We start from the raw sequence: 13,722 nt of genomic DNA, 5'->3' as shown, positions 1-13,722 counted from the left end.
TAGGCTTTTGAATAGCAATTATGGAGGGCATTATTTTTCATTTCAATTTATGTCCTGGTAATCAATTATACACAGAGTTGGATAGAAGCCCTTTTGCTTCCCATTAGAAGAAAGCAATAAAAATGAGGCTCCTGAATGTAATGAGTTCTCTTTCTTTCCTTTTTCTACCTTTGATTCCAGTTAACTTAGCTAACTATGAGTTTTCATCTTTGAAGGAAGCAAACTTGCCGTACACAGTGAGGCTGCCTTTGTTACAGTCTAACCCTTTCTTCATTTCTAGTTCTGCTTGTCCTTGCAATTATTCCTCTAGCTTAAGATGACTCATGTAGGATCTGAACACTGGAGACCATAAACTGTGCATCCCTATCACTAAATTTTCACCAGTCACCTACAGAAGCAGGAATTAATGTTACCCAGCTGGGGTTTCTTGACCCCTGCCTATCATACTGATAAGTACAAGTTCTACAACTCTCTGCTGCAAGTAACCATGCGAGCAACCATTACCTCTAAGCTTACACAGTGTGTAGGCTTTAAGCCCTTTGAGACTGAAACCTCATTTTGTTTTATATAGACACAGATATAGATGCAGATACAAATGTATATGTAGACATAGATATAGATCATACGCATATACACATACACATATGCACAGCTCCTACCTGTTACAATAGCTGTGCAAAGCAAATGACAATAACAATAAAGTTGGCTGGCCATAGACAACAGGACAGAAATATTTGGGATTTTCATATTTTTGCTTTCAGAGAGCTACAGCATCCTACTATTAGCTCTGCTATTTGTTCACAGCAACCACAACTATACTACTAAGTTAGATTGGGGTTTGAGTACAGTACTCAGGAAAATCCTTACTGCCTACCCATTGGCTTACCCTTTGTAGAAGGATGGAGAATCTCCTTCTCCATGCAAGGAAATTCAGACACAGAGGCTACAGCTCAATAAAACTGGGCAGTGCACTGCTCTTCTGGCCCTGTGGTCAGATTATGTATACTGACAGTAGCTCTCCTGCAAATTTTGTGGTATTTAGCCTTAGGTCTCCTCTGCATCTTGTGTGGTGTTCCTCTATTCCTCAGACTTATCTTCAGAGACTTTGGAGTCAAGGGAGAGTCATATTGCAGCCCACCAGGGAAGGTTTTCATAGCATGAACCAGTGGGTGTGTGCTGTACGTCCTCAGAGGTGGCACTGAGGGCATGTTCGATGTCCTGTCACTGTCCATGATAGGAAAGTGCTGGAGGACAGAGAGAACCATATCAGTCTTGGCCACACAATCTGCTGGGAACAGTCTGGTGCACGTGTGCATAAGCTCTGTCTGGAAGAGTGCTAGTTGGCAGAGTCCAAAAGAGTGCTAAGGAGCATGCTAATTCAGTGGTGTGGACTATCAGCAGCATACTGCTCAGCTTCACTTTCTATTCTCGTTTTATTTAGCAAAATAATTGCAATCGGAGAGACTCCCAGCCTGTTTCTACAGATAGTGTGGAAGCCTTCAGCTTCAGCCATCTGGCATAGCAAGCTGCACCCACACACAGGCACTGTCACAGGCAGTGAGCATGGACCACATGACACCCAGCAATCCTTTCGCTTGTCTCTGCCCTGGTTTTCCCATCTCTGGTTCAGGGATAGTAAAGTTCCTTCTCTTTTGCTAAGGGTGTCAACATCTCTGGAAGAAAAAATTGAGAAGCGTTGGGGTGAAATACAGTCCACACAGTTAAAATCAGTATTGATGAAGTGATTTCTTAAAGGGTCTTCATTGTTTCCTGCAGTATTATTCCAATAATTAAATTGGAAGTTTGATCAGACACATTTGTCTCCACAAAGAGCACATTGAGTTAAGGCTGTTAAGCATTTCCTATGGGAAAAGACTACTGGGTTTAATAAATTGACCTAGAGGATTTATGCTTTTTGCTGAGCTTGTCTGAAAAAAAAAGTCCTAAGTAAACTGATAAAGCCAAAGTCATGTTTTAATTAAAAAATCTATAGTCTTCAGCTTTCATTATAAAGCATCTTTACAACCTTAGGTGTGAAATCTTATTATTTGTTTGTGTGCTTGCCTCTTGTAAGTGATGATGTAGTTTTCTCAAAGTGTGATATTCATAAAACTTTATTTTTACATCCCTATTTTATGGTCTAATTTCAAAAAAATCAGCCAGCAGTTATATTGTTTTAAACCTCAAGAATGCATGCAAACAAAAGAAACTCCTGTGTGGTTCTGCGCAAGCAGAGGTAGATGTCTATGTTCAGGAAATGCTCCTCCATTTTTCCCTGGTCCTTCAGAGTTTCAAATGAACCCTCATCAAGTGCAAGGAAATCATTACCTCCTCTGCTTGAGATAAAGACGATTAGGTTGCAAAGTCTAAAATTTGTTATTTTATGTATATTTTTTTGTATTGTGGGATTTTTAAGCAAAAGCAACGAATCAATCAAGATATCCCAGTGACTGTGAGAGCAGGTTAAATCACCTGTTCCTGACAAGGAGTTCCTACCCCATGAGAGAAATCGGACCATGGAATATCACATTTTAAATCAAGGCAGCTTTTCTGAGGAAGAAAGTTTGTTCCACCCCCTCCAACCAGCAGTGCCTACGCAGCATCCACTTCATGCTGCAGTACAGAGGAGAGGTTGTGCTGCTGCACACTCCCATCCCACCATGGCTGCATCCAGCTCTGTCATAACCACCTGTCAGACAGTGGTTTTGTCAGCACAAGAACTTTATCACTTCTTATGTGTAAAATACTCTTCTCTGCAGATCTCCCTGCCAGCTCGGTTCTGGAACGAGTAGCACGGCTGATGGAGGCACGGGGAAGAAATGCACTGCCGAAGCGGCGAAGCCTACCAGCACTCGCTTCACATATTATTATGAAGTGGCCGTCAGCTTTTGGTGCCTTGGGGCACATCAGTGCTAGAGATGGCGGGAGGTACCAGGCTGAGCCTTAACCTAGTGCTAAGCCACACAGGATGAGCCAGCCTGAGGGGAACACTGCCAGGGCTACAGTGTCATCAGCCCGGACTAACTGACCTACACCTACCTTAGCTCTCCCTGCACCAGTACGCAGTTTCTGTGCACTCAGTACAAGGGTGTCTGTGGACACTTACTGTCAGCTGTCTTTGAGGTCTAGAAGCTGAACTACGCTGAACTTGAGAGGCAGCAGACACGTGGCACTTGCACGCTTACACTCTGTGGAGTCATCCGCATCAGAGTGTAACTGGGATGAAACACCGCCAAATGCAACGTGCGGTGTCCTCACAGTGGCAAAAACAGAGATTCAAAGAACTGAAAAACTGATTCACACTTCCCCAGCCCAGCTGCTGGGAGCAATCCTTGCAATCTGCTGGGGAAGGGGGTCTCTACCTCAGGTCCTATCTTCAGGTTTGGTTCGGTGATGAATGGCTGGGTAACTGTGGCCATGCTCTGCTGGGATGGGCTTGTCCTCAGCCAGTGTGCAATGAAAGCAAGGCTAGCTGTTTCACCAGCTTGGTTACCTTAAATAAATTAAAAAGTCACACTGCTGCCAACAAACTTTAAAATCCAATTGGGTACAAACAGCTCTAATTTTGGAGGATGCCAGTAAATCGGAGTATGGCCCTAGACTTCTATTTTTCCGTGCAACCTTGAAGGGATAGATATAGTTTGGCCCCATGGATGAATAAGCATAGATTCTGCTGTTGAAAATATTCTGTATAGCAGGGTTAGTAGATTATGAGAGTTGTGAAGTATACAAATAAAAGTCTGTTTCATATAAACTCCACTTGTGCAAATTCAGCTCCAGGTCCAAAAGGCAAATCGCAGCCCGTTTCTCTTACACAGTATCAGCAAAACAAAAATTATAATAATTTTTTCAAGCTAAATTGTGCCTCCATCATCAGATATGTAATTCCGCAGTCTTTAAGTTTTGTAGCTTGAAGCTCTCTTCCTTCCAAAGGAGCTCAGTGAAGTCTGAGAGGGGAAAGATTTTAACGCAAACACCAATTTTTTCATCTATCCCATCTGAAATGAGTTTATGAGGAGTATGTATGCATTATTCATCCCATGTACTGGCTAGAATTAATAAGATACCTGTTGCTTCTGATACATTATCAGTACAGAGCTGTTTACCTATATTGCATTTAGGTGAAATAATGTACAGACACAGGTTTATTTGCTTGAGAGCATGATGTGAATTTTAAGGCTCAAATGATCACAGCAAATTCTCCTCAAAGTTCCTCAGTTTCCCCGGGCAACACTGTCCTTTGTGCATACAATTGATCTGTGTCTTCATTTGCCCTGGTTTCATTTTAACACGTTTCTCTCAGACTAAGGGAAGAAGGAAAGTCTAAAAATCAGTTACATCCTCACTGCCCCTGTTCTTGTGCACTCTTTCTTGCTACTTGAAGTAGCTGCTCATCCTCTGACTTTCTTACTTCTCCAGTTTCAGCACCTTCAAATTTCCTTACTACCTTTGTATTAATTTTCTTTTAAAATAATACGCAATTTAATCTTTTTTTAAAAATGAAGACGAGAGATGAAAATTACTATCAATTGCATAAATAAGCATTTAAACTGCAGTGTTAAAACCACAGCTCTTCAGCAACGCTAACTTTGCATAGATTATGTACATCTCCTACCTTCTTAGGGCAAAGAACCTGTAATTTGGCACAAAGTAGCTCCCTTATTGTGGAGTGGCATTTATAATGACAGTACCGGGTAAATAACTCAGGGATCCAAAGACAAAATTCATCCCTTAAGGTCATTATCTGGATTAATATAAGAAAAATCCCTGAAGGATTTTAGAAACTATGAAGCAAGGAAACAGATTATACTAATCTGTGAATTCAGTGGTTCTTTTGTGGTCTGACAGATAAAATGCAGATAATATTTTCCATTCAGTTATTACTCTTAGTGTTATCTAACTTATTAATATTTTCGCAATGTATGTATGTCCATTACACACTTTACACAAGACATGGTTATACCAACTGTGGGGCAGCAGACAATTATTTCCAACTTAACCCTACCAAACAGCTTTTGCGCAGCTCTGCCGTACAGTTTATATATAAATAGATATGTATACTATTTGTTGTCCAGGCTTAATCCTTCTATTTTAATTGCTTATGCCCTCAAATCTATTTTTTTCTCAGCTTCACAATGATATACTTGCTGCTCAGTCTGCTGTTCTACGTGGAGACCACAATTCTCAGTGAAGATTATTTACTCATAGTGCTAGGCGAGAGGGTTCAGCACTGTCCCCACGTACCAGAAACCCAGCTTCACCAGCCTCCCGGTAAGACCCTGGCAAGCTTACTCAGGATTACTCCTCCGCTTGTAGTCCAATGGCTGTAGCCCTGAACAGGCAACGTGACTTTTAACACTCATCTGGAAGCAGCACGGCGCGGTGCCTGCAGTGCTGGTCCCAAACTGCTATGTCCTCCACTGAGGCAAAAGCATGAAAGCCTCGGGAGAGTGCACGAGAGCAGCTCTTCTGCCTCCAGGATTGAGCTGGCTCTTGCCCAGCCGGTGCTGAGAGAATGCATGGGTGCAGCTGCACATAACTAATGATGTACTGTTCGGTACTCTGCTGCTGCCTAAGCCTGGAGACACATTTTTGCCAGTAAAATTTGCAAGGCATCAAAATGTGTTCTTCCAGGGAGGCCCAGAACTAAGCGCTGACCAGCTAAGATCCTAGATCCCATCTGATGGGATCCATGTGGTGGACAGCTCTCCCTTTTATAAGCCAACCCCAAATGACAGCCCAAAGGAAGACCCACGCAGAGATTTGCATGGTGCTGTTCTCCTTGCTCTCCTCCTGCCTGTAATGCAGTATCTTTGTAGTAGAAGTACTCATGAAGAAGCCGGGGGGGGGGAGGGGGGGGGGGCAAATTAAATTCTGTCTATATCTGTTTTGATATCCTTGGCCTGGAACCTGAGTGCCGTCCAAAGGTCATATCCACTTGCCCATAAAATCACGATATTCAATGTTTAATTATTTCATATACAATAGAACAGCTCTAAGAAGACATATGTTGCTGTCTCAGGAGAGACTGCAGTGTGCTGGCTAGGTCACTCTCCTGACACCTGAGGCACCATGGTTCAAACACTTGCCCTGAATCAGCAATGACATTTCATTTTGGGTGCCCCACCACCTACTTGCAAATTCTTCAATGAGCGGTCCTGCTGGTGTTCTTTGGCTTTGTATAAAACTTGTACTTGTTCAACAGGAAAAGAATATAATGCTTTTAAAAAAACTAATTAAAGCACTAACAGGTGAATGGGGAGACCTGGATTCCAGTTCCTATTTCAGGCAAAGCAGAGGCTCCCCTGCAGACTCCTCAGTGGTTAGAGCCTGCTTATATGTTCACTTTCCTTTAGGGGAAAATGGGGACAAACCTGAAGTTTCCACATCCTTTGACAGCTGGGATTTGGGGCAACTCTAAGGGATGTTGCTACCTCATTGCTTTTGGTGAGAAAATGCCTAATTTTCCTACAACATGAAGGGGTACTAAAGCACATAGCCGTGTTTGTGCGGGACCGGAGTCCTGAGGAGCGACTAAGCTATGTGACAGGCTGTGCATGCTGGCTCTTCCACGTCCCATCTTCAAGTGCCCACGGGAAAATCCACACCCTGCAGTGGGACACTGTGCGGAGGTTTGTGACCCTAAAGCAGGCACTGACCCAGGCACCACCTCCACGTGAAAGCAATGCAATAAATTAGTGCACCAACTTTGGCTCAACTTGATGGCTGCAGAGGAAGCTTGGGAAGCCGTAAAATAAAGATACCATGAAACAGACCGAAAGATAATTTGTAATTAATCACTTTTATACAGGATGAAGTAAAGCAGACTTAAAATTACGGAGAATTAGCCTGGCAATTGTAGCTTTAGCACCCACTGTCATGGTTACTCCAAAACTGTCTATATATCACACTCTAACAGGCTTAGAAGAGTTGAAACAGAACTTTTAAACCATTTGCTTTTTAAATAAAGGATGCTATTTGTGGCAATAATACTTTTGATGACGGGTTCAGAGTCAACTGTAAGTGATACATGTGATTGATGTCCATAATAATTGCACACTTCTGTAATCCTTCCTCACCCATAACAGTTTTGAGCTTACATTTTGGATATTATTAATACTCAGACAAAAATAACTTGTGGACAATATCATGTTCTCAACATGGTTGAGAATTAATCTATTGTTGTAAAACTGTTTAAGAATGATGGATACTTTTTCCTGCTTGAGTAAACACTAGCTAATTCTCTAGACCTCCCCTCTCTGTTCATGAAAATCTAGGTCCAAATGATTTCATGGATATTTAAAGGGTGGTGCCCAATACTGTATACACAAAGATGAATTTCTCCACTTGATAAAGATCTGATACCATTCATTACATTGCTAATACTTCAGTACCGGAGTTTTGTTAGGTTTTAATTTGTAAGAGAGAACACACTGAATTTAGGAACAATGAAAAATGGAGAGAAAAAAATGAGGCAGCTGAAATGCAGCTGTGGAAAGAGACTCTAAGTGAAAGTATCACGCTTATTTTTATTCTAGATAAGCAACAGGGCAGCTTGGAATAAACATGGGTTGACATTTTTTTCGTCTCTTTAATGAGTTCAAAGAGGCTAAATAAAGAAACAGAAGAGTTGAATATTGCTGTGTACAACACAGTAAACATTAAAATTTTATACCTGAGCAAAAAAGGAATTTAACTATTAACTACAGCATGCAGAATAACTGATAAGTTATCACATAAACCTAGCATACTTTTATTAGGTTACAGCCATTCAGATGTTCTTAATTTTTACAAAGGCTAAAGATGGAAAAAGCTCTAAGACGAGATGAGTGTGTGACATAAAACCACAATAAGGAAAAGCACATTACCATCTAGCAGCCTTTCCAGAGGATCAGAATTATCTGCTGTTTTATTATCCAGCGAGAAAGCAGCAACAATTCAAAGCCTGTGGAGTTAATAACACATTAGACATTTAAGCAGTTCCTGAAAATTAAAATATTGGCAGTTTATGAAGTGCTCACAGAAGACCTGAGCCTGCATCCCCTGCCCCCAAATGCCACTTTAAAGCATTGCGTTTGTGAGCTGCTCCCAGCGCAGAATGAAAGCCAGGGATCTGCAGGGAATGACTGATCAGGTCACAGGCTTGTGATTTTCTCACGAGCAGAACCACAGCCAATTCTTACGGAATGACTTTTTACCCCATTTGGTTGACCAAAACCCACATTTCATTTTGTGTAGAAACTTGACCTTTCTTCACATTGAATCTGTTGTTTGGGTGGGGTGTTGGGGTTGTTTTTTTCCTTTTCTCTTTCCTTTTTTTTCCCTTAATCCATTTCAAAAGCTCTGGTTTGAAGTACTTCAGTGCAAGTCAAAAAACAGTAACATATTTCTCTTCTTAATTCCCTTATCTTCGCAAAAGATGCCTGTGGGAGAGAAGGGGTCTGAAAAGTTTGAGCTTTAACCAGCACAGCCCATTCCCCCCAGACAGGCTTCATTCTCCTGGCAGACCTCTGCTCTCCGTATCCAATATAAAAATTACCTGCTCCCACCATCAATATTCCTGTGCTACAAACCAGCCTTTTGCCTTCCTATAGCAAAACCAGCAAACTCTGCCTTTGTCATTTAGACTTGTCAAAAAGAGATGAGAGAGATGGGAGAGTCTCTTTCCCTGTTAGAGACAGCCATAAACAAGGTCTCTCCTTTTTATTTCCTTGCAGTTGTATAGTTACATACTCTTGATGGCAATCAACTCCCCTCAAATCATACCACTTGCTTTGACTTGCCTGCTACTTTTCTTTCCCCATTCAGGAAAAAAACTATGCATTAAAAATGCATGTGTCAAAATGGATTTATCCCTTTGTCCACGACATATTCATTTCTTCTTTAAAGTCAGACATCTTAGACATTGGTAGGTTGTGTGAAAGAGTCTCCAGGGAACTGAATCCTTTTTGCTTCTAGTTTCTTCCTGGCTTTGAAAGCTGCTGATACTTCAGGGTGGATGGAGTCCAGGCGCTGTTCGCACTGGAAGGCCGTGAGGAAGGCCGTCCTGTAGTTGTTATTCATCCAGCCATAGAGAAGGGGGTTAGCAAACGTTGAGCACATGGCAATGACATGAAACACTGTGTAGATCAGTTTGTACTCTTTCAGGTCTAACACCTGACTGTCAATATCACTGACTAGCTGGAAGGTGTGAAATGGCAGCCAGCTGACAGCAAAGACCACAACCACACACACCAGCATCTTGGTGGTTTTCTGCCGCCGATGGTGGTAGTGGTCATTCCCCGCCCCAGGACTAACATGGTTCTTGAGCTTGGTCCAAATACGGGTGTAGGCATAGGAGATGACGGCCAGCGGCAGCACGTATTGGATCAGGAGCATGGAGATGCTGTAGATGGTGCCATAGTTGAGCTGCCCCTCCCCTGGCCACTTCTCAGAGCAGACCACAATCTTGAAGTCAGGAATGATCTCAATCAGGGAGTATTCACGGAAGATGGCCAGAGGACTTGCCAACAGGGCACTGATTGCCCAGGCAACTCCTATAATGAGGAAGCTGATGCGCTTCGAGATTTTGCTTTCCAGGTGGTAGACAATGCAGCGATGCCGATCCAAAGCGATCACAGTCAAAGTAACGGTAGACACATGCACAGCAAGAGCCTGGGCATAAGGCACCAGGTGGCACAAGACCGGGCCCAGTTTCCATTCACCCAACAGCGTGTAAACCAAAGTGAAGGGCAGGCACAACGTATTCACCAGCAGGTCAGCCACAGCCAGGTTGGCAATGAAGAAGTTGGTCACTGTGCGCATGCTTTTGAACTTGATGATCACATGGATCACGAGGGAGTTTCCGATCACCCCCAGCAGGATGATGGAGCAGTAAGCAAAGATGAGGATTATCTGCACTTCAACTAGCGTTGTGCTGTCCTTCAGTTCTGGTTTAGGGTCCAGAGCCAATTCATTGAGCGGTGTGGTGTATCTCGGCAAGTACAGCTTGGTGAACAGCTCCATTTTCATTTCGTCCGTCTGGTTTCCTTCACCTACTGCTTCCAGGGGCCCCATCCTTGCAGCAGCCCGGTCTAAGCAACAGAGCTGTCCCTGAAAACCAAACAGCACAAGAAAATGTGGAGAAATCAGTCCGCAGTGGCTAAGACAAAAAGTAACGAGCTAAAGCTACAGCTTCGTCCTCCTCTAACCCACATGCTACATTGCAGGATTAAGAGAAGATCTGCCTTAATATATTTAAATTCTGTTGCCCTTACATTTGAAGCCCGATCCCGTAATATTATTCAGGCATGACTCCTGCTGAAAATTGGGACAGATTTCAAAAGCATTTCAAAGACAAAGTTTGCCTAAGTAAATGCAGAAGGATTAAGATCCTGCTGGGTAGCATATCCTTTTCTACAATCCACTACCTAAAACTACTGCTGATTTAGCACAAAACTTCCATTAATACCTACAGGAATTCTATATGGAACGGCACCATCCAGACTGTTATTAGCATAATAATCTTCCAGCTTTTCCTTAATGGAAAGTGTTTCCTTTAAATAGTTACTAAATTCTTAGAGGTTTATGCCCCTCCTTAATACCAGAGAACTAATTACTGAGGTCTTTCTTTAAGAAACTTTCTTTCAGGAAAGTTTGCGCCACAAGGCAAGCAAAAATTCCACTCTAATGGAACTGAAATGATAGCATTTCTCTGAACTGACTGTGTAACCTATTCATGCTGAATTTAACTCAAGAAACAATTAAAACTCAGTTATACATAATATTTCCTTTCTGTGCAATGTTTGAGAAAACACAGCTCCTTGGAGGCTGCCAATCAGAGATTCATTTCTGACTGCAGTCACAGAGAAGAGCAAATCATTCCCCTGCTGATGTCAGTAAGAATTTCACCACTGGCATCAAAATCACATTCTGTTGCCTTCTGTACACAGGCTGAGCCAAATTCCATGCTGCCCTAGGACTTTAGTAGGCACGGGTGGATATATGGATGTTTTACAGTTAACTGCTGACTTGGACTTCAGTCCTATCTAAAATGTCCACATCCCCATGCAGATTGCCCAGGCCACGGGTGGCATGCTAAGTGAGCACGATGCACCTGGGGATTCCTTGGCTTGACCTGGGAAAATACTACGAAATTGCCACTGCCCAGTGGACTCATCGAGAAAACACCACAGTTTGCCACTGAGGGGAAAGCCAAACCTGAGTTAAAAACTCCACTTCCCCATTCATACATTCCCTAAGGAAAGCAAGAATAGAGAAGAAATGTCACTTTCTTGCCATCAGGTGTTACACATAGCTTAATCCATCTCTAATTCAGGTCTGCCTAAAGAGACTGTCTAGCTATTAATGCCTTTGACTTCACATGGCTTTTTAATTTTTATTTTTTTTTTTTTTTAATCAGATCCACTTCATTGTAGGTTATCATCCCTATCTCTGTCCCCATCAACTATCTATCAGTGACATCCTTAGGCATGATTTTCTAACTGAGAAAGGAGGGTTGTCTACCAGCAGGTGACTGAGACCTTTGTGTTTGCTTGCATCCCACACAATACCCCAAAGAATTTCTCAGTGCAAGCTCTTTTTGCAAAAGGGACAGATCGACTGCATGAACTGAAAGGTATTTTCCCCCCAACTAAACTGGTCAGAATTGTGCTATACTGTTTAGTCTGCACTTACTGTACAATTAATAGTGTAAGCCTGGGGTGTGAAACACTGCAAGGTACATAGCTGAGATGTACCAGCTGTTCATACAAGCTTACCCTGCAGGTTTTAGTAATATAATCAGTTATCAACTACTAGCCTAAGCACGGGTGGCAGGAAGGGATTCCTCATCAATACACCTTTAGTCCACCAGGTTAAAGATGTAAGAGATCCACCACAATTTGCACAGCCAAGGCTATACAGGAGTGCCGAATTCTGCTGAGCTTCTTCCTTCAACCCGTGTACCTACATCCCAGAATTACGCTTGCATATATTATTAGAGTAGAGATTTGGTGATGTCCCAGGACTGGCAGGTGCTCCAAAATCTCATAATTTTTTCAGTGCAAAATAAAAGCAGGTCATATTTACACACTGTAGTAGAAAGGTGAGGGGGAAGGCAAATTTCACAGGTTTTTCCCCTTCTTTGCCATAAATCCAGGCAGGAGGATGTAGCTCAGCCAAAGAGTGTAGCATCCCTTTCTTCCCCAAAATATTTTCACCTGTTTCTCTAGTCCCTGACTTTCTATTGATTCCTGATTCCAGCCCCCCCCCCCCCCCCCCCTTTTTAGCAAAGCCTTCTTTTCTTCTGCCAGCTTTATTTTATTTGTTACTGCCCTGTTTGGGCTGATGAAAGGCGTTTTGATCCTGTCAATAAGACAAAGCTGAGGGAGGGAGGAGGGACAACCAGGGTTTTAAGCAGAGATGAGCTGGCATGTTAGTAAGTGATGAAATAAACCAGGCAAGTTTGACATTGTCGGTGGGACAGTTAAGTGGGCAAAGAATCGGCTGCTTTCAGAGTATGGGGGGAAGACTGAGGTGCCATTTGATACCTCAGGTAGTGTTTGACAGGACCCTTTCTGCTCTTTTTTGGTATAAACTCCCCAGCTGATAGCATTTATTTGCACACCTTGCATACTGCCCAGCGCTGGCGGGGGGGGGGGGGGAAGGGGGCGTCCAATTTTTTTCCCCAGCAGTCAGATCCTCAGGGGTGGGCATCCAATTGCCTCTTAACTTTCGGCAGAGGAAGGCCCGCAGAGGATTTACATCGGCTCCGACAGCAAGTGAGCACAAAGGGCGGAATAGGCGATTACATCGGCCAGCAGCATCGCCATCAGGACCGCAGTGCCCGCGCTGGGGAAAGGGTCTGGGGGCTTGCTCCAGGCGAACGAAGGGGACGGCAAGCGTGCCTCTCGGCTGCCGCCGCCCTCCCGCTCCCCCGTCGCCCTGCCCGGGAGAAGGCACCCGCCGCCCCCCCCCGCCCCACGCTGCGGGGAACCCGCCGATGCCCCACGCCGGCCGCGCTCGCTCCTCGGTGCCCCCCTTCCAAATTTTCCCCTACCCTCCCGTCCCGGCGAGGCGAGCGCGGCCACCGCCGGCTATTGCCACAGGAGCCGTTCTCCCAGGGCAGGGAGCGGAGTCCCTTCGCCCCGCCAGAGGAGTACGGCACGGTACGGGGCACGGCACGGTACGGGGCCCGCCCGCTCCCCCTCGCACACTCACCGGAGCGGCTCTCTCCTCCCTGGCGCGGCCCGTCCAAAGTTTGGAGGCGCCGGCGGCCCCCGCACGCCGGTGGGGGGGCGGGACGGGGCGGGACGGGGCGGCCCGGTCCACCGCCCCGGGGAAGGGCTCGGGCGGGGCGGCGGGGCCGGCGCGGCAGCCGCAACTGCGGCTGCCGCGCCGGCCCCGCCGCCCCGCCCGCCGGGCTTCGGCGCCTCACGCTTGAGCCTCTTTCCCAGTTTTCCCAGTCCCCAGACTGCCTTCTGGAGCGGCGTAAAGGGGATGACGATGCCTTTGCTCCGAAGAACCGCTGAAACCCTTGGGTACGAGCACCCCGGCTTGCACAGATTCGCTGTTCCTCCCTCCTAAGAAGATGTGGGTATTGCCAGAGCAGGCGTAAGGATGAATAAAGCATTTACATGTTCTGTCCAGAGTGAAACAAAAGATCGCATATTTATTTACAGAGGTAAAGACAACAGCTACTGTTTTTATTTAGTTCTGTACTCAGTGACCTTTCAGAAAAGC

The 13,722-nt window shown here is 44.6% G+C and overlaps 1 protein-coding gene across 1 annotated transcript; it reads right to left on the bottom strand.

The window, feature by feature from the left end:
- Window positions 1-7,509: 7,509 nt before the first annotated feature.
- Window positions 7,510-13,328, bottom strand: NPY2R (neuropeptide Y receptor Y2). Its single transcript, XM_069785768.1, has 2 exons — window positions 13,201-13,328; window positions 7,510-10,092 (listed from the first exon to the last, which is right to left on the bottom strand). Exon 2 carries the CDS (start codon window positions 10,054-10,056, stop codon window positions 8,899-8,901), a length of 1,158 nt encoding a protein of 385 aa, XP_069641869.1. The 5' UTR covers window positions 10,057-10,092; window positions 13,201-13,328; the 3' UTR covers window positions 7,510-8,898.
- Window positions 13,329-13,722: the final 394 nt, after the last annotated feature.

This window comes from Haliaeetus albicilla, chromosome 1 (assembly GCF_947461875.1).
Source record: "Haliaeetus albicilla chromosome 1, bHalAlb1.1, whole genome shotgun sequence".
NCBI classification, from domain to species: Eukaryota; Metazoa; Chordata; class Aves; order Accipitriformes; family Accipitridae; genus Haliaeetus; species Haliaeetus albicilla.
This window is presented reverse-complemented; position numbering and strand designations above follow the sequence as displayed.

Excerpts from the sequence above, each read along its gene's own strand:
- NPY2R (XM_069785768.1), bottom strand. The coding sequence starts at position 10,056 with ATGGGGCCCCTGGAAGCAGTAGGTGAAGGAAACCAGACGGACGAAATG.